Source organism: Ambystoma mexicanum, chromosome 1p (assembly GCF_040938575.1).
Source record: "Ambystoma mexicanum isolate Mex_15411 chromosome 1p, UKY_AmexF1_1, whole genome shotgun sequence".
Classification (NCBI taxonomy): Eukaryota; Metazoa; Chordata; class Amphibia; order Caudata; family Ambystomatidae; genus Ambystoma; species Ambystoma mexicanum.
Genome location: NC_090921.1, coordinates 545,190,259 through 545,211,697, shown reverse-complemented (window position 1 = coordinate 545,211,697; position 21,439 = coordinate 545,190,259). Strand labels below are relative to the sequence as shown.

At 48.7% G+C, this 21,439-nt stretch overlaps 1 protein-coding gene across 2 annotated transcripts in view; it reads left to right on the top strand.

The window, feature by feature from the left end:
* TCF3 (transcription factor 3) overlaps positions 1–21,439 on the top strand; it is a 1,342,799-nt gene that overhangs the window by 213,462 nt on the left and 1,107,898 nt on the right. For both annotated transcript variants that reach the window (XM_069649483.1, XM_069649484.1), the window contains exon 3: positions 18,553–18,625. In XM_069649483.1, coding sequence (XP_069505584.1) covers positions 18,553–18,625 — 73 coding nt within the window. The remainder of the gene's footprint in view (positions 1–18,552; positions 18,626–21,439) is intronic.

The window sequence follows — 21,439 nt, the reverse complement described above, 5'->3', positions numbered from 1 at the left end:
AAGAGGAGGGTGGGGAGGTAGTAAAAGAGGGGGGTCAGCAAGCACAGACTGAGGGAATAGGAGGGGGAGGGGCAGAGAGGGTGGATAGGATGTCCTGGGTTTTTGAGATAAAATGAGGCAAGGGCATTGCAGAGAGCCTGGGAGGCAAGCAGAGTGGTAGAGACTGCAGCAGGGTTGGCCAGTTTCTTGCAGATTTTAAAGAGTTTGGCCGAGTTGTTGGATGCCCAGAGACACAGGCTTGAATGTGGACTCTTCTTGGTGCGGACAGTCGGTATTGCCTTTGGAGAAGGCGACAGGCCAGTTTGTCAGAGAATGAACAAGAAGTCCTCCATTTCCTCTCAGCCACCCTACACTTACGTTTAAGTGTAGCTAGGTCAGAGTCATACCAGGAATTACACTTGGCTTTGGACTTCAAGCAGATCCTCATGACAGGAGCAAGAGCATCAAGAGTATCGGAAATAGAGTAGAGAAGGGACAGGGGTGTGTCTGGGTAGGAGTCAGCCAGAGGCAGGGGGGGGGGGGAGAAGGTTGCAGCGAAAACCTCAACTGACACATGCTTCATAGGTCAGATGTCCGAGAAGGTAGGTCGCAATGTGGGGGGGGGTTGGGGGACACAGTGAGATGAGAGGAGGGAAGGTAGTGATCACTCCAGGAGAGGGGAGTACTCAGAGGGATAGACATGGGGAGGCCAGAGGAGATCAAGACATTAAGTGTGTGACCTGCTGAGTGCATCGGCCCAGACGGGAGGCTATAGAGGGAATCGGTCGTGAAAGAGCAGCGATGAGGGACAGGGAGAATAGAGGTGGATATTGAGGTCACCAAGGAGGAGTTGAGTGGTTGAGGCCAGGAGGGAGGAGGAGAGTTCAGCCCACTCACAGAAAACTGGTGATTTGACCAGGGGGCCGGTAGAGAGTGGCTAGGAGAGATTGAGAGCCTGCAGACAAGGCATTCGAAAGAGGAATACATCTGAGTGGGAATAATGGTGACTGGGATCCATTCAGGAAAGATCAGCAGTCGGTCCCTGTCGGAGTCCAAACTACACATCAATCCTTTGGAGCTGAGGTTGATCGGACTTGTGCTGAAGGGGAAAGACTGTCCTCATAATGACCGACAACACAGTGGACATGTACTACCTCAATAAGAGAGGTGGTGTAGGGTCACTACCAATGTGCAGAGAAGCAATGCAGCTCTGGTACTGGGCAATTCAAGAAGGAATGTCTTGACCAGTTCACCTTGCTGGAGAGAACATTGGCGGCAGACACTCTGAGCAGGCAGAGCAAAGTCTGCCACGAGTGGGAACTAGCTCAGGAAGTCCTTCAAGAGAACACCTCGTAGATCTGTTTGCGACCAGTTTCAACAGGAAGATCGAACTGTATTGCTCCAGGGAATTTCCTCCAAGAGAAGCTCTAGGGGATGCATTCCTAGTGGACTGGTAGTTTCCACACCTGTGCGCTTTTCCTCACATTAACAGGAGGTTGAGAAAGTTTAAAAAACCCATGATCCTAATTGCTCTGGATTGGTCCAGGAGGACGTGGTACTCTGACCCTCTGGGCACGTCCATCTGCTTTCCAATATGTCTTCCACAAGAGAGGACCTTCTCTCGCGAGAGGAGAGTCGGGTTCTCCATCCAGAGGTCAAGACACTCCACCTTCACGCATGGTTTCTGAAAGGTTGAGATGGAAGGATTGGGACCTCCAGGACCACATAATGGAGATTTTGCTTTCAGCCAGAAGGCCAGCAATGAAGTCCTTGTAATGCTGCTGTTTGAACAAGTTCTGCAGCTGGTGTAGAGATAAGAATGTGGACCATTTTACATGCAGTACACCTGTTTTTGTTACACCAGGCTAATCTGGGGTTCCAGGTTGACAAAATTAAAGGATATTTGGTAACGCAGTCTATTTTCAAGCGCTCCTCTGAAGAGTTATCTATCTTCAAGATGCCACTGGCTATACAATTCTTGAAAGGACTTGGGGACTGGAGGAAAGACATTTGTCAATCCTTTCAAGTCCCGGTTTAGGAGCTCAACCCAGTTCTGAAATTCCTAATGTGTGCTCCATTTGAGCCTATCCACTCCTGTCCTTCAAGGTTGTTGACTTTAAAGACCATTCTTTTAGTGGCCCTTACATCAGCCCGTAGGGTGAGTGAACTTCAAGCCTCCTTGCAGTATAAGGATTAAACCTACTTTTCTACCAAAAATTGTCCGTTTCATGTAACTATATTTCCAGGATGTCTAAATTAAGACGGGACGATCAACTTTTTGTTGGATATACAGACCAGAAGGTGGATATGGCAGTTTCAAAACAAACCTTATCTAGTGGATCATCCTTGCAATCTCTGAATGCTACAGGTTAGCTGGAAAAGGTCCTCCCAAGGGTCTCGGAGCACATTCGACCAGGGGCATGGCTACTTCCTCTGCCTTAGAGGGGAATCCCAATTCAGGATATTTGTGCACCAGAAACTTAGTTCTCAGTACACACATTCACCAAGCACTACAGTCTGTAGTCTTCCTCAGGCCGGGAAGGTGTTTTTGGGAAGGCAGTGTTATATTCTGTACACACAGGCCAATAAGGAACTCCTAAATTCTAATTTCAAACTGAAAATTCTGACACACTCCTCCAGCAATACAAACACTGATCTGGGAGTCTAGCATAAGATGAGGAATACGTGGGTGGACACTATCCATTCAAAGAACAAGTTACTTACCTCTGGAAACATTCTTTTGACTGGATGTTCCTCCCAAGTATTCCTCATCGCCCCTCCCAGCCTACCCTGCAGTTGAATTTCCATGTTAATACAGTTTACAATCTTTCAGGGTGAGTAGCTGTCAGGCGTAAGTTAGACAAATGCATGCAAGAATCGGAACTGAAGCCAACGGTCACTGCGCATGCTATAATACAATCAATGACGTTGCCACCGAGACGCAGACCCCTGAGGGACATGGTCGACGGGCACCAACACAAAGTGCCCCCTGTTGGGGAAAAAATTCTGAAGAAGCAGCTAAAGCTAGATATGGAGATATCGTAAGATGAGGAATACGTGGGAGGAACAACCAGTACAACGTTACAAGGGGTAATTAACTTGTTCTTTACTAACAAATGCAAAACCTGCCGTAGGCGGTTTATTTTTTAAATTTTTTTTTTTTAAGTAACAAATGATTAGATTGAGGAAATAGACAGTCTAATAAACATTTTTTTAAAAATCAACTTGGACAGTACCCAAAGATCAATATCGCAATTCAACTTAATTAAATACTGGTTCCTAGTTAAAATTTATTATTTTTGTGAAGTAATTGAATTTAGAAGCAGGATGTGGAAAAATAGTACGTGAATGCAATTTCCGGCCATAAAATCAGATTTAAAAAAGCTGCTAACTTTTCGTGCTTGGTGGCAAAGAAAATGCTGGTTTGGCTAGTACAGTCTACCCCATTGTATCTGCAGTAATTAATTTACTCCTACGTCATGTCCCCTTTCCTCCATACTTATGGGACATACCGTCCTGTGGGACGGTACTGGAGCCCTTTTGTAAAAAGCATCACATTTTTCAAAAATGTGTCCTTTTTATGTGGGGTACCGCACATGGCTGTAACCCCGCCCTCCTTAGCTCAGCCCAGCGCATCACCCATCAGTTCTTTTCTCTGCGCGGTCGGGACTGGATGCACTTGCATCTTTGAAAATATTTTTTTCTTCCTGTGCCGTCCTCTCCTGCTCCGGTTTGGCTGTCGTGTAGTAGTCAGTATATGCAGGTTCATTTAGAATTTCCTTCTTGTTCTTCTTGTGTGTGACGCTTCGCTGGGGCGGATCCCCATCCTCTGTTTATATTGTTTGGGTCTGGATCATCAGTGGGACTTGTGTTTCTACTGCGATTCCCTCTCGGTCTGGGCACTTCAACATCGTCTGGAGCCGTGGGAGGTGGTGTTTCAGCATGTTCCTCCGCTCCATTGTCAGAGTTTCATTGACGAGAAGAAGAGATGCCTGGTAAGTTCATTTTTAGGGCACCCCGGCCGGTGGGCTCCTTCCCGGGCCTGGAGGGGCTTCATAAGCTCTATTTCCAGGGTTTCCCCTGAGGTGCCTTCCAGGCCTAAGAAAGGTACCGGAGTGTTCTCAGAGGGCTTCCGTAAGGGGCCTGCCAACACTGCATTATAATCGGAGGCCCCTCCTGTGGGTGCTAATCGATGGCCCATTTCTACTTAGGCGGTGGGTACCGGAGCTTGCTTCGAGGTCTCCTGGGCTGGAGCGTCCCATACAGACAACGGGGCTTGCCCTGAGGCCTCTGTAGAGGCTTTCTATACCAAACCAAGGTTCGAGGTCCCTCTTGTGGGAGCTGTTACCGGTCTCTGTTCCAAGGTTCCTCTTTCTGAGGCTAAAGTGACCGAGAGAACTGAGACCTGTCAAGGTCATGTCTGTGAGGTGGATTCCTCAACGTTCCTGTCTTTGCAGTGATACCGGTTCTGTTGAGGGGGCACAGAGTGAGGTCGCTGACCATAATTACTCCGTTACCGGCTCTGCCGAGGGTCCTCTTCTAGAGGCTAATTTGGCTAATAGTATGTCTCAGAAACATCCTAGGCCACACAGTACTGGATCTGCCGAGATTCCTTGTGTCAAGGCTAAAGTCAAGGCCCCTAACCAGTCTGTGGAGAACCCTTCCTCACTCACACATGATGCAGTTCTCCTCAGACGCTGACAAAATGGCACCCGTTCCTGCGCAAACTACAGCGGCCATTTTGGATTCCTCACTTGCACCCACGCCATCGGCGTCTGGTGCTGGGAGCATGTTTTCAGGTGAACATTGACTTCCTAGTGCAAATCCTTTTCGTCCAGTTTATGACTGGAATGCTCTGATGCCATTACCGCACACGGTCATGGTGCCAGCTACATCTGCCCCTTTGATCTATGTTGATCCGACTGGAGGAGGCCCTTCTTGGCAGCCCTCTCCCTTACGGCCTTGGAATTACCCCCCTCATGAGCGGCCTCTCCCCACTCCGATGCCTTAGCCTTCGGCAGAGGATGCCTTATTTGGAACACTTCAGAGGCTCATGCACTCTGACCCCATGCAGGAGTATTTCAGAGGTCTTTTTATGGAAATCTGCCCTCCAGCGCCAGCTACTGTGCCTACGGTTCCAGCCGTAGCACTGGTTGTCCCGGCAGCTGTTCCACCTGTACCGATTGGCCCACCTCCAGCCTTTCCACCCCTGCCTCCCTTGTCTCCAATAGGCAAGTTTTTGGCAGAGCCAGTTGTGATGGAGGTCGATCCGGACGTGTCAGATGACATGCAGGGGGATCAGGATAGCGAGGACCAGCCCCGCTCTGTTAGAGCGTTCCGTGATCGGGTTCTGGACATGTCTCTTCTGGATGTACTGGAGGCACCCGCTCCCCAAGAGGGGGGTGCTTTCTGGGGTGTTCACCTTATCTCCTCAGGAGCGTACCGTCTTGTTCCTCCAGAGGGACGTTTTAGCAGAGGTCTGCAAGGTCTGGGATAAACCACACTCTGGACTTAACGTTAACCAGAGGATTGAGGCTTGTTTCACACTTCGGAAGATGTAGCCTTAGTGTCTTGCCCTCCCCCTTCCTCCACAGTGGTGACGGCTGCCCCGTTACAATCCAGACCGGCTTCCGCTTCTTCTACAGTGGCAGCCCAGGTTCTGGCCAAGGAGGACAAGTTGCTTGACTCCTTGGAGAAATATCTTTGCTAATTCGGCCCTGCAGTTGCTCCAGGCGAACACAGAGCTCATCTTAGCGGCGGCAAATATGAAAATGTGGAAAGGTCTATCTGAATTTGAGGAGTTCATTCCTGCGGACAAGCTGGATGATTTTAAGGATGGCTTGTCGGATGCCAGAGTTCTGGCGCAGGATATGTTTGAGGCCGCGGCTCATCAGTTTGACACCTCGGCTTGGGGCCTCATGCTTGGTGTTGACACCTCTCGTCAGACTTGGCTTCATGCCACAAAGTTTGCTTAGGAGGTCTAGGATAATGTTCTGGGCCTGCTTTTTGACGGCAAAGAACTGTTCTATTCTTCAACGGATGTGGAGTTGACCAAGACTAAAGACAGTACTCAAACAGCCGAGTCCCTGTCCCTGTCCCTGTCCGTTTTGGTGAAGCCGCCGTTCAAAGCTCAAAGAATGTCATCTCAGCCTTGGTCCTCCTCTGGTTTTCAAGGGTTTCTGGATCGGAGGACACACCGGGTCGATCCTCCATCTGGGAACTCTCGTCGGAAACAGCAGCGAGGCCGGTTTTTCCTCTCGGTCCTCCGCTTGATCCTGAAGAGAAGGCAGTCTCTCCACCGAGAAGTCTGCTAAATGATTATTTTCAGCACTCGCATGAGACCCTGGTGGGAGGGTGCATTGCATCTCATTGGGAGGCATGGCAGACCATCAGTCAGGATCGATGGGTCTTGTCCATTGCTTTGGTGGGCTTCCGCTTGCCCCTTCACCTTACCCCACCCATCAATCCTCCCTTCCAGCAGTCTGGGACGCCCTCCCTCAGAGCCAAAGTCCAGAAGCTTCTGGATCTCAAGGCGGTGGAACCCGTTCTCCTGGGGGAGAGAGAGGAGGGCTTCTACTCCCGTCTGTTCATGGTGCCCAAACCCAACCAGGCTGGCCTTCGCACCATCCTAGACCTTTCCCAGTTCAACATTTCTCTTCCCCCAAGAGAAATTCAACATAACGCCCGATCAGGTAGTCCTCTTTACAGAAGGGCGATTGGCTCAGTGTGGTTGACCTTCAGGATGCGTATATGCATATCCTCATTTGGAGCCCGCATTGGAAATGCCTGCGATGTTCCATGGGGGAGGAGCATTTCCAGTTTCGTGTGCTTCTGTTTGGTCTCCACTTGGCACTGTGTGTCTTTATGAAGATGTCAGTCATCGCAGCTTTTCTTCGGCTACAGGGTATCCATGTGTATCTGTATTTGGACGGGCTGCTGCGCAGTTCTTGTCCACTGTAAGCCTCGAGCAACCTTCAGTCTCTCCTCCAGCTCCTGTTCCACCTTGGGCTGTCTGTGAACGTGCGGAAATCCTCCATGATCTCAGGTCTCAGGACTTGAATTTCCTGGGTTTTCGTTGGAACACGATCAATTGCAGAGTGTACCTGTTGGGGACAGAATGGCGGATCTGTTGGCCACTTGTCGGGTGTTTATGCAGTCGGAGAGCGTCTGCCTGGTGGTTCCAGAGGCTTCTGGGCTTTGTGCGTGCTGGCTCTGCCTATTGTTCGTCTCAAGATGAGGCGGACGCAGATGGCTCTTCGGAGCTCCTGGCTTCAAACAGTGGATCCAGATTCCAAAATGATACTGGTTCCACCTTTCGTGAGGACTGACCTCTTGTGGTGGTCGTCTTTCAGCAATCTGTTGGGTGCTCCTTTCCAGGACCCTTGCCCACTATTGACTGTCACGACTGATTCCTCCTTGGTTGGGGTGCAACGTTGGATCATCTCCAGGTTTTAGATCTTTGGTCGCCACAGGACAGACATTTTATATGAAGTTATCTGGAGCTCCTGGCGATATTCTTGGTGCTGAAAGCGTTCAAACCAGGCATTGTCAACAAGGTGGTCTGTGTTCGAAAGGACAATGTAATGTCCATGTTATGTATCAACAAGCAGGGGGGGGTACCAGGTCTCCTCTTGTGGATCTTGCCATTCAGATTTGGGAATGGCCCATTCAGCATGCTATCTGGCTGGTAACAGTTCACATCCTGAGCCAGCTGAATGTCCCTGCAGATGCTCTCTGCCGACGAGCAGTGGTCAGCTACAAGTGGGAACAGACAGTGATCCTCTTGGATATTTTTCTCTCTTGGGGCACTCCAGAAGTGGACCTCTTTGCAACATCGACAAACGGGAATCTTCCTTTGTATGCCTCCAGGAACGGACTCTGAGTCTCCTCTCTGGGAGATGCTCTCGAAATTCCATAGCACAACATGAGGGCCTACGCTTTTCCGCCCTTTCCTCTGGTCCATCGGGCGCTTTGCAAGCTAAGAAACGGTGAATTGCGCTCTCCTGTTCATAGCCCGTTGGTGGCCGGCAAGGTTTTGGTTTTCGGGGCTTCAGCATCTATCGGTGTGTCCGCCGCTCAAGCTTCCGCTGGGTCCCGATCTGCTTCACTAGAACGATCAGCAGTTGTGGCACCCCTCCCCACAATCGTTTAGCTTGGCGGACTGGTGCCTGAGTTCAGGTCTTTAGAGCATTTCAATTTGTCCACGGATAACATGCGCATTATTCAGGCGGCCAGGAAACCTTCAATAAGATCTCCGTATAGAAGTAAATGGCTACGGTTCTGCCACTGGTGTTTAGCTAGGCAGCTGGATCCCAGGGAGGCTATCGACACAGTCCTGTCTTTTTTTCTCACATCTGGCAGAATCTGGCATTCATGTCTTGCAGGACTCATTTGTTGGCCGTCAATGCTTTTCTGTCCACTGACCAGTGCTCTTTTTTTTACTGACTAGCCCAGTCATTAAAATACACTTGGCGGGCCTATTCCATCTTTACCCACCTATTCGCAACCTGTGTCCAAGGTGGCATCTGAATGTGGTCCTTACGGCCTTGTCATAAGCCTTTTGAGCCCATGGCTACTGTCGATTTTTTTTGTACCTTTCGTGGAAAGTGCCCCTTTTGATTGTTGTGACTTCGGCAATGCGTGTAAGTGAGCTTCATACCTTGTCGGTAGAGCATCCATTCCTTACTTTTCATAAGGATTAGGTTGTCCTGTGGACAAATGCCTCCTTTCTTCCAGAGGTGGTCTGATTTTCATTTGAATCAGTCAGTTTCATTGCCAGTCTTCTTTCCAGACCTGGGCTGAAAGGCCGAAAGGGTTCTGCACTGCCTGAACGTTAGAAGAGCCATTAAGTTCTATCTGGACAGAACATCGGAGCTTAGGAACTCTTCGCAGCTTTTTGTGACCTTCGGAAATCCGCAGGGAAAGCTGGCCTCGAAAGCAATCTCCCGATGGATTGCTGCCTGTGTTTCTGAGGCATATACCATTCAGGGTCTTCGGGCCCCAAAGGGAATTCATGCTCATCTTGTGCGTGGCAAGGCGGCTGCTGTTGCCTTCCAAAAATAAGTTCCCTTCGAGACCATCGCGAAAGCAGCTACATGGGCCTCCCCATCAGCTTTTTATAAATACTACTGTCTGGACCTGAGCTCCAGGGCTGATGCTCAGTTCGGTCAAGCTGTGCCTAGGAACCTGTTTCAATAAGGAGTTTCCATCCACCCGTAATTCCTGTGAGAAGTGCTTGGGAATCTCCCGTAAGTATGGAGGAAAGGGGACTGGATGCAGGAGTATAATAAAGTTACTCACCGTAGTGACTACCTTCCTCTTAGTCCATAGTCCCCTTTCCTCCATACGCCCGCCGTCCCCTCTAATAAGTTTCCTCTGTTATTGATTAAAGGTCTCAGACCTGGCGATAGAAAAGGACTGATGGGCAATGCGCTGGGTGGAGCTAAGAAGGGCGAGGTTACTGCCACATGCGGTACCCCGCGTGAAAAGGGGACACATTTTTGAAAAATGTGATGCTTTTTACAAAAGTGCCCCGGTCCCGTCCCACGGGACAGAATGTCCCATAAGTATGGAGGAAAGGGGACTATGGACTAGGAGTAAGGTAGTCAATACAGTGAGTAACTTTATTCAACATTTGAAGCAAGTGCTATTTTACACTAGTGTTTTTATGTGGTTATGAAACTTGGATGGGCAGTTTGTGGATTAATTGAATCCACATGATCTATAATGCTGTCTAGAAATGTTATTTAGATTCTTGAATAGCTTTAAAACTGTTGGATCAATTTGCTTATCAAAAGGACCAAGTGTTAAATGGCATGTACAGTTACATACCAAGATCAACATAAGATGATTCTAAGAGGTTTTGTGATGTCAAAAGTTGTCCTACACCCGTTGTGACACATGGTCTAATTTCCTTTGTAAATCCAGGAATTTGCATCACATGTAACATTTTACACCTTCTTTCAAACGATCAATGCTTTTTATTTTTTCTTTTCTTTTTTTGGGCTAGTTCATCTACTTGTTTTCCTAGATGTGAAGTTTTAAGAATGGATTTGGTGTCATCTGCAGAGTTATTTTGCGACCAAACCCAATACTGTGCTGGCCCACCGTTATGTGCCCACTTCAAAACAGTATATGTTGTGTTTTTAACGAGATATGTTTGGGTGAGGAGCCCAGATATGAATTTTGGGAGCAGCAGATCAAGGGGCATGCTTCTTAGCCATTCCCTTAAAAGGGGATTCCTCCTCATCTATTAGTTATTATTCAAATCGCATAGAATTATTATGTTTGAGAGAAATCTGTAAGTAATGCACTGTTGGGGGGATTGATCGAGACATCAGTAATGTTCACTACAGAAGCTGCAGCTCTCCAAGAATGACCACTTGGGACAAAATGTTTCACCTGCACTGCGTCAGTGCCCTGGCTCTGTGGTCTTTGCAGTTCTAAGTCTCTTGTTAAAACTGCCCTGCCTGCGATACAAGTTTATTGTAGGGCCTTTTGCTGCAAGCATTTCTCCATTTTTTTCATATGCATGCCAGACCTGTGAATCGTGTCAGTTGGTTGTTACTTTTTGCTTTTCACTCTGGAGCTGTACTTTCTGTGCGTTTCTTTGGTTTACCCAGTGTCGCATTGCAGGGTCTGTGGAGAGGGTGCATGAGGTATTAATTTTTCTGATGATTGTTAATCTGCTTAGAATCACATGATGTGCATAGTCCGACATCCAGTGATCACTGCGGAGTATTGCATCTTGTTTTTCGAAAGTCGAAAAGGGGACGTCGACATAGGCGTGTGTAATACCTATCCCTATAGTGATGTGTAGTATACCCAAAATCCCTCGCGCGTCGAGGTCCCTCAGATTGTTTTTTTCCACCCAGATCTGGTCGCCTTATGCGGAGCTCGTAAGAGAAATTGCCTTTTTCCATTTATTCGACCTTTGGTTGATTTGTCAGTTAATTTATACCACCTCCAGCCCACTTTCAACGGCCATTCAACTTCCCCGCAGAGTCAAGATCTTCGACGGAGGTGGTCCTATCGGCGCTGCCGAGCACGTGGCCCGGCCTCGACGGCTTACACAGTGGGGAGAGTGGGGCTTGGTGTGGACATTTCTGTTTCTTTTAGAATGCCTTTCTCCCCCCCCCCGCTTTCCTTCTGGGTCTTTATCACTGGTTACGTCCTCGGCTATGGAGAGGACTCCTTTTAGATTTTGCCCACGTAACAGCAAATTTCTGTGGATGGAGAAGCATAAGTGGTGCAACCGTTGCTTACCCCTTGACCACAACGAGGCTGGGTCAAGAGGTGGGCAGCCTACGGCATGTCGAAGGCTGATTCCTCACCCGCGGCTGCCGAGTGTGACGAAAGGGATGATAACGCTACCTCCGGAACGGAGGTTGTTGGCCTCTCATTGGAACGCTCTTGCTCCATCGCGTCTGTCCCCGGCCCCAAAAAGCTCTGCTCCGGCCCAACTTATGGGGATGTACACCCCGGCGACGCTGGCGCAAATGAAAGTCACTAAACACACAACCCACAGCCATTCATTGAGTAAATCGAAGAAGGCCTCGGCGCCAACGGAGACGCCAAATCAACTAGCGGCCTCCGCCGACCGTAAGGGCCACAACCCCTCCCTGCAGCCGCATGTGCGCCTAGCGACTGGGCTGTCTTCAACTAAGGGCGCTACCACCAACACCTCTGTCGAAAAGCCTTGGAAGAGGGTGTCCATCGACGGTAAGGTTCCGGCACCGCCGAAAACTATTCATGACCAGCCCTTGACAGAGAAGCTAGTCGTCGAAAGCATAGCTAAAATAGTCTCCAAATACTCGCAGAAATGGGTGGTGAAGGAGTCACCGAAGCCCGCTCAAAAAGTCAGGGAGATGCCGAAATCTACAGAGGGTATGCCGGAACTTCCTCCCACATCGAGGGGAAAACCCAGAGATGCGTCCCAATTGTCGGGCCCAAGAGAAGGTTTCTAAGAGGGAGACGGGTATATCCTCCACGCTATGGGAGAGATCTCGACGCGTAGAGGCGGAGGAGCAACCCTTCTGCCACGAGACCGTTCAGGGTTATCCCAGTGGACTAGGGAAAGATTTGAATCATGTATGGACAGGCTAGAAAGGTTTGTGTCCACTTTAGAACACATTTCACCTAAAAGGCCAAGGGAGGTACTCCCTGAAGACCCTAGAGCTAAATTCCCAAGACTTTTTGACCCACTTGAGGGAAAAAATGGATACATATGACCTCATTGAAGAGGATCCACATTTTCAGGAAGAGTTAGAATTCCTAAATACTGAGGATTTACAAAACCCTGTAGGGGACTTTGAGGAAGACCCAGACATTTTGTGAACCACAGCCCTGGCAGGCTCCAGGGGCGTCAACAGACCCAGATGTTTTAGATCTGCCCTCTCCTCAGACCGCACCGGTCAGAGATCCTTCGCCTGTGGACGATCAACCCACATTTAATGCAATGCTGCGCAAGGCGGCAGCAGATTTTCAAATTGATACGGGGAAGTCTACCCCAGAAGTGGACTTTGTTGAAAAAATAATCAAGGAAAGGCCACCTGCAAGCCAAGCTATACCCCTCCTCACCTCAATCAAGAGACGCCTCGTTCCCGGTCTATCTACACCTGCATTAGAGATGTTGATCCAAGAATCGTGAAGCTTTTTAGCCCCTCACCTTCTGATCCCTTGTATATTAGGGGTCATTCCATACCAGATTCCCTGGTAGTAACCACCACGAGGAAAAGGGCGGGGGTTCCGCGATCTACTAGTGAAGCACCTCCAGACAAGGGGGGGGGGAGAACCTTTATGCCGTAAGGAAGAGGATTACATCCTCCGCAGATTTTGCCACGCGTATTGCCTACAATACAAATGTTGGCTAGCTACGCCGATGCCCAATAGGGACTGTTGCGCGAAGGCCTACAAGAAGTCCCTGAGCCCTTGCGAACCTGCTTATTAGCCACTGACGGAAGGTACTCGTGTAAACCAGAGCATCATCAAAAACACCTTAGACGCTGCGGAAATGGCTGGCCGTTCCCTAGTCCAGGGCGTACTTCTTAAGCGACATGCCTGGCTCAAACTCTGGTTTCAAGCCAGAAACATAGGCGTCCCTCATCAGCAAACCCCTTGAAGAGGCGGTTGATGACTCACTGGAAACAGCTAAGAAGGACCACGAAACATTAAAAACCCTGGACCAAATCACAAGACCTCCTAATAAGCGAGGTTATGGCAACAGGTGCTTTTTTCATGGCCAACGACAAAATCAACAATAATACACCTCAGCCAGCAACTGGTCCTCCCCCCTCAGCGGACCGAGTGGGACGGGTATGCCCAGACGTGGGCCCCGAGTCTGCCGGGCCTATAGACCAAGCTACTCCTCACTGATGACGCCCAACAAGGCTGAAACATGTCTGGGGATGCTTGTGGTCTCGTGCAGAAGGGATGTGACCGGGCTGGACTGCCCCTTTTGGGGTAGGACCAAGCCTGATTTGCATATGGTGTCTCCCCTTCTGTAATGGCTTGGCAGGCTGAAAAACGATGGTCTGGAGGGTTGCCCAGAGGTTTGCCCGTGGTTATGATTAATTCAAAACCTTCCAGCCATCACCTTTCTGTTTTGCTAAAGCCTCCCCTCAGGGAACCAGTGGACAGTATGCTCAAAGAGAACACCGTTGTGGCAAAGGAAGGGGTCGGAGCCCCACTCCCAGATGCTCCCCGGCTACCACCACCAAATGACCCGAAAGTTCGGGTCCCCTCCCATGCATCTCCAGTCGAGGGCCAGTTAACATCATTTCTGCAAGCATGGGAGGGAACTACCACAGACCGTTGGGTACTGTCAACAATAGCCCATGGTTACTGCATCAAATTCAGTTAGTCCCCAGATTCAGACCCCCCAAGGGTCTCCAGAACGCCTCTCCATCCTTCTTCAGGAAGTTGAATTGCTGTTGGAAAAAGGAGCCATAGAGGTCCTGCCTCTATCACAGGTAAAGGAGGGTATTCAGTGTACTTCCTTGTACCCAAAAAGGACCTAACCATGCGCCCTGTATTAGATCTGCGCCCAGTGAACAAATTTGTAAAACCTCAATTTCGTATTGTGACTTTGCAGGAGGTAATCCCCCTGCTCTCACAGGGAGATTACATGGCAACACTATATTTATTTTTTATTTAGCATTTTTAAAGTGCTCACACAGCCCGCGGGCATTGAGGCGCTGTTACAGGATTTTTAGTTGCGTAATTGTTTTTTTAAAATCTTAGTTCCGTATTTATAACGCGCTTAAATACCTAGAGGTTTTTAAGCACGGACCCGGGTATCGAACCTGTGTTGCTTCATGTCGTCTTGTTTCCAAGGCGAGCACGTTGTCGCTGAGCTATCCTCCCGGGACGACACTGGACATGCAAGATGCATACTTTCTTATTTCAATGTTGCCAGCGCACAGGAAGTACCTCAGGTTCATGATAGAGGCAAACACTATCAGTTCAAAGAGCTACCCTTTGGCATAGCCTCAGCGCCAAGGGTATTCACGAAGGTACTGGCAGTGGCACACCTGCGCAGGTTGTCCATTCCAGTCTATCCTTACCTCAATGACTGGCTCATAACAGGGGATTCTTAAGAAACATTCTTCTCAAATACCCAAAAGACTGTAGACCTCTTGTTCCACCTGGGCTTCTCCATCAATGAGAAGAAGTCCAGCCTAGACCCCAGCCAAGTCAAGCAATTCCTTGGGGCTCTAATTCGAACAAAGGACGGCTTCGTCTTCCCCTCCAACAAGAGGGTCCAAAACATGCTGTTTCAGATCCCTCAATATGTAGCCGGTCGAGAGGTGACGGTACGCAAAGCCATGCGGTTGCTAGGAATGATGGCGTCATGTATTTACTTGGATCCTCACGCGTGCCTGCGAATGCGCCCTATGCAAGCGCGGCTCAACAGCCAGTGGTGTCAGGCCAGCGGACAATGGGACAATCTAGTGGTGGTCTCGCAAGCCTTGGTTCTCTCGCTGCGGTGGTGGTCGAGGGAAAACCTTGTGTTGGGGAAATCCTTCACCCCCCCATTGGACGCCACTCTAACCACAGACGCATCCCTCACAGGATGGGGGGGGCGGGACTCTCCTATCCCATCACACTGCAGACGGAGTTTGGACTCCAAGTGTGGCGTCCAAACACATAAACCTGCTGGAATTGTTGGCGGCCTTCAAAGCACTGAAGGCTTTCCAGACCCACCTACAAGGAAAAACAGTGCTTATCCTCACAGACAGCACCACGGCCATGTACTACCTGAACAAGCAAGGGGGAAGTGGGCTCTCAAACACATGTTCCTGTTATCTCAACATGTACCAGGGGAACTCAATCTTCTGGCAGACGGACTCAGCAGAGACTTCTCTACCCACAGAGTACGAATGGCGATTACACAAAGACATTGTGCAACGTTTTTGCAGAATGGGGCGTTCCAGAGATCGACCTGTTTGCAACTCTGGAGAACACCCAATGCCAAGATTACGCCTCCAGGTATCCCCAGAACCGCTCCAAGGGGGAACGGTCTCTGGATAACATGGTCAGGGAAATTTATCTGTCATCTCCCCCCCCCCCTTCCAACTCCTCTTCTCAACAGTTACCATGATACTAGTGGCCCCCATGTGGGCCCGCCAACCCAGGTCCGCTCATCTGATGGAGATGTCACTGTCTCCTCCAGTGACTACCCTACCCATACAACATGTTACAGGACAGGGGCCAAATGTATCCATGCCCACAGACCCTGAACCTGGCAGCCTGGCTCCTGAGGTCATAGAATTTGGACATTTGCAGCTCCCTCAGAGATGCATTGACATTCTCAGGCAACAAAACCGAACACTCGTTACTGCTACTCTAGTAAGTGGAAACGGTTCGTCATCTGGTGTAACTCAGCATCAGCCCTGTTGACTGCTCTCCCACACATTATTCTATACCTGACTCACTTGCTGGACTCGGTTAGTCTTTAAAGTTCACCTTGGTGCACTCTGCCTACACTACGTCTCAACATAAGGTGTCCTGCTGGAAGGGTACAGTTATTAAAGCCTTCATGGAGGGAGTGAAAGAATTCACCCTCCTATATCTAACCCAGCTCCCGGATGGGACCTGAACATTGTTTTAACTTGGCTAATGGGCTCCCCTTCGAGCCCATGCATAAAGCGACCCTTAAGGATCTCACTCTTAAGACTGCTTTCTTGATAGCTATCACCTCCATTAGGAGAGTGAACTACAAGCGCTCTCTTGGATCCCTTTGTAACAATTCACAAAGATAAGGTGGTTCTACGCGCACCGAAATTCATTTCAAAGTTTCTTGTCAACCAGTCTATAGAACTACCAATGTTCTTCCAAAACTCATCAAACTTGGGAGAAAAGAGCCTGCACACACTGGATGTGCTCAGGGTGGTCATGTTTTATATGTAAAGAACTCGACCACTAAGAAAGACTAATCAGTTCTTTGTCTCAGTGGCGGCAGGAAGAGGTGATGCAGTTTCCAAATCCACTATATCTAGATGGATTGTCCATTGCATCACTCTGTTTCTCTCTTGCTAAGAGAGAACTGCCCTTCAAGCCTAGAGCACATTCTACTTGAGGCACTGGGCCATCCATAGCATTCATTGCAAATGTTCCCCTTGAGTCCACTTGCAAGGCGGCAACCTGGAGTTCTGTACACACCTTTACAAAACACTATCTAGATGCCCATTCTAGATCTGATTCCCAGGTGGGACAAGCAGTACTAAGACATCTTTTCTCTACTGTTCCTCCTCACAACCCACCTCAAAAATCTACATGCTTTTGTTCCTAGTCTGCTGTGAATCAAAGTATATGCATGGTATGCAAAACGATGGTGCCATCTATTCTGAGGAAATACAATACTTGCTTATTAATTTAAAGGTCTAGAGAAATGATGAAGCTAGTAGAATAGTTTCTATAATAGCTCTTGACACCTGATATTGCATATGGCAGCCGTTCCTACCTAGGCATCACATATAGACAGCCAACCTTGTGCAATACAGTACAGGGCCAACATGTTAGTGTAGGTCAATTTTTGTTATAACCAAAGTTGTCCCTTTTGATTTAATTTACTGTGCAGCTACTACTTTTGACCAGTGTTATGGAATCAATGTTTGCCCCAATGTTATTGCCAGTAAATGTTACTGAGGCATGCTGATACTTGTGGACAAATATGCCACTTTTAGACAGTGGTCCACTTGGTGGAGAAATGGAACTACTGCGTCTTGTGGGGTGTAGTCTGCCTGCAAGATCCTGCCTCTGACATCCTCTGGATGGCCTTTCAAGTAGCTGTTTGTCCTCTACCCCTATAAGTTGGCATGGCAAATTCACCACAGTGCTGCGCTCTGGTCTTAAACCATGTGACTTGAAGTGACATCTTCACTGGGTTCTTCAGACTGGCACCTGGAGAGCTCAAGGCACTTCAGACTGGCACCTGTGGAGTGTGCATACGTACATAGAAGCGCCTCTCTGCCACTCCAGTACCAGCACTGAGAAGATCTAGTATTTGGGTGCCGGTTCTCCTTTGAGCCAGTAGCAACATCATGTTGGTTTCACTGGTAGGACAGCCTGTGCAGCAAGAGAAAGTATATGGTACCACGCCACAGGAATGGAACCCAAGCAGGGCAGTGTGGACTAGATGGGATGACGCTAGCCAATTGACTCCTGGGTCCTCAGTTGGGGGTGGGTTCAAGCGAGGAATATCCACGAGGGAGCTTTTCTGGGGCACACTACTCCTGGTCAGTCAGACACAGCCTCACCAACTCAAACTGTCCAGTTTCCTTAGGATTCTACATTGTAGATGGCTTAGTATGTTCCCTTTGAAACAATGTTGGGGCGGAGAGGTTGAGGGGGTGTGACTTGAGAACTTGTCCATACAGCATTGTGGAATGTAACATTTGTTTACAGGTATGTGTGTCTCGTGTTTCTGAGAGGGTTAATACCAGACTCGTGCTGGAACTTTAATTGACCTTTTTTTTTTCCAGCAGCTGTGACGGACTGAGGGTACCAAGAAAATCATTTTAATATATTAAGTCTGCACATTGGCTTCCCTCCTCCTTTAGATGTTTCATACAGGCTCAATGGGGATTTGTTGTGACTGCATGTTTACATGAGACAGCATTGATTTTTCCGGCAGCTGCATACATCACGCAGATGGCCACGCCGAACAAGGCTGGGTCTAGTTGTTCACGGCATGCATAAGTAATGCTCTAGAAAACCTAGTCACTTAAGATGGACCAGTATGAGGTGTGGAACTGGGCAAGAGACAATTTATGCGACACTGTGTAGGCGTGACCATTTTGAGAAACAAATGCTGTCTGATACTGAGAAACAAATGCGCTTACTGGCCTTCTGGGTTGGTTCCTGACTTTATGCTGCAATTTGAAGTGTAATCATAATGCAAATTGTGTTAATGTGCACTACTATTGTTCGGTGTCAAACCAATAGGAGTTAGTTTGGCTTGAACTTTTTAACCGGTCTAACCGATAGGTGAAACCGGTGTTAATAATTGACATTGTTTTACTATTCAAATATGCTTCTAACTAAAGCGTATTTTCTTTCTTCTGTTTTTAGATGTTCCCTCTTCCAGTGGCTAATGGCAAAAACAGGCCAACAACGCTAGCAAGCACACAGTTTGGTGGATCAGGTATTAAACTTTGTTTTGTCTAACTGCTTGCTTACAGGCTTCATATAAACCGAAAAGAAATGTAACGGCCATTAAGTAGGAACCCATTAGCAGAAGAACGTATGCTGTAAAAAGTGCATTCATCGCGTGAAATAAATGATAAAATAAATTCCCATAGTTGGAGCAGTTATTGGCCTGCGTGCTGGTCATCGCAACTGTAATTGAAATATATTTATCCCTTTCACGTTCTTATATTAATAAAAGCTCTGCCTATGAGCCGTTGCAGCGGAAACTAGGTTGGGATATAACTGATTCCTAGCTTTTGATAATGTATTCAACAATAGTTACATTATTGGTTAAACATGTATCCTATATAGGTCCATCACCCATTAGTGTTTAGCCATTCCAATTTTTCCTTTGTTGTGTGGAACTTCTAAGAAATAGGGGGGTTTGGGGGCAATGAATGAATGTGGTGATCGGCTACACTTAGCCACTCTGAATGCTTGTTCTGCTGTCAAATGTTCTTCTGACATCTGCCTCCTACGACTACGTTCCATCCCCTTTCATCCAGAATCTTGGGACATTCCTTCCTACGGGAATGGACCAAAGAACTTTGAAGCATCAAACTACTTTAGTTTTTACATGGGGCGACCACACGTGACTGTAACCCTGCCTTCCTCAGCTCTGCCCTGCGCATCACTCTTCATTCCTTTTCTCCACCCGGTAGGAGTCGGACGCACTTGCATTGTGGGAATTATTTAGTCTTTTTAAAATTTATTTTTGCCACTTATCCTTCATCTTCCTGTTCCGATTCCAGTCATCTTCACCTGTTTATGCTGGAGCGTCAGGGGTGCTTGTCCTGTCTTGCAAATGTTGCTTTGCTAGGGTGGATCCCCATTCTCTGAAGTGTTTAGGCCCAGAACATCGGTGGGATTCCTGTCTCTACTGCGACTCATTCTCCGTTTGGGCACTCCAGCATAGGCTCGTCCGGTGGGAGGTGCTCTCCTCCATTTTCAACAGTTCATCAACCAGAAAAGGAATCCTCTGGTGAATTCCTTCCTTTTTATGACACGTGGGGCGACAGATCTCCTTCCCAGGGTCTTCTTGGTCTGGGAGGGGTTCAAGTGGCTCTGGTACCGGGGTTCTCCCTGAGGTATCCCGGAAGGGATCTAACCTGGATACTGGAGTCGCCTCCGAGGTTCCCTTTCAAGGGGCTAAGATTAAGCACAGGATCTCTGGAACTAGACCTACCAAGGCTAGTCTTGATGTTTCCCGCAAAGGGACTAAAAATACTGGTATCACTCCGAGGATCCCAAAATAGGGGCGATTAGCAAAACCATCAGGATCCAGGAGGTCTCATTCTGGAAGTCTGGCTACCGGGTATCAACCTGAGCTTTCCCACAAGGGCTTTTGTGGTCGTACCGGTCCTGATGAGGGGGGGGGGGCAAAAAAGATGCCCTCAGAGAGGGCTAGCACTGTTTCCGAGGCTAAGGGGGCAGAAAAACGCTCCAGGTTTTTCAGCACCGGCTCTGCCAAAGGTCCCTGTAACAGGGCTTAAATGGACTCCAAAGCTCCTATAATTCCTGTGGTGACAATGGCTTCACAAAAACCTGTGAATCGGATCACTTCAGGCAGTGACAAAATGGCAGCCCAACCCTTGCGGCCAGAGGCAGCCATTTTGACAGGTCCCTCCTAACCAGACTTTACAATGGCTGGCGTAGGAGAGCCTATGTTTGGGGCTGAGCAACCATTTCAACAAATCCCTGTCTCACTTTCTCCAACGTCCTCTTCTCTGGTTTATGAGGATCCAGCTCAGGGAGGGTCAGGAACCTGCCTCGACACAATCTTGGGGATATGCCCTTCATAGCGGGCTCTACCCACCTCTCTGCCTAGACCTTCCTCAGAGGACAAGTTCTTTGGCAAATTTAAGGCCCCCATGCAGTTAGACCCGATGAAGTCTTACTTTAAGGATCGGTTTAGGGATATGTATCCTAAGCCTCGTGAGCCACAGCCTACTTTGCCTCAGCAGGCTCCGGTAGTGCCTCCTCCGCCTCCAGTGGAGCATCCACCTACACTGCCTCCATTGCCTCCTCTTTCGCTGGTGCTTCCCACGCCAGTGGTGCAAATAGCTATGTCCAAAGTGTCTGAGGCACCACAATTTGCGGATCAAACTTCTGTTCCCACCAAAACAGACGAGCATGCGGATGAGTATAGTGAAGACCCACCCCACTCCATCAGAGCTTTTCATGACGGGGTCTTCGATATGATGGCTTTGCTATAAATTCCAATCCCTGAGCCTGCGGCTCTGCAAGAGGGAGTTATTTTCAGGAGATCTAACCCTTAACTCACAGGAGCGCATAGGTATTTTTCTTATAAAAGGCATGCTCGCTGAAGCCTGTAAACTCAGGGAAAAACCTCATACCAGGCAGCATATAAATAAATTAATTGATGCTCACTAAAAGCGCCACTCATCGGAGGACCTACCTTTAAGCTTAGCTGCCTGCCCGCTTACTTCATCAATAAGAGGGCAGGCAGGGGCTACACTTCAGACTAAGCCTTCTTCAACCTCCTCCATGTCTGCTTCACAGGTCTTATCCAAGGAGGACAACATTCTGGATGGTATCGGGGGGGGGGGGGGGTTTGCCATTGCAGCTGTGTCAGGCAAATACTGAAGTCATTCTTGCAGCAGCCACCCTCAGGCTGTGGAGAGAACTGTCAGAGTTCCAAGATTGCATTCCACATGACAGGCTAGAGGACTTTATGGAGGGTTTCTCTGATGCCAGCGTTCTGGCTCAAGACCTGCTTGAAGCTGCGGCCCATCATGTGGATACGACC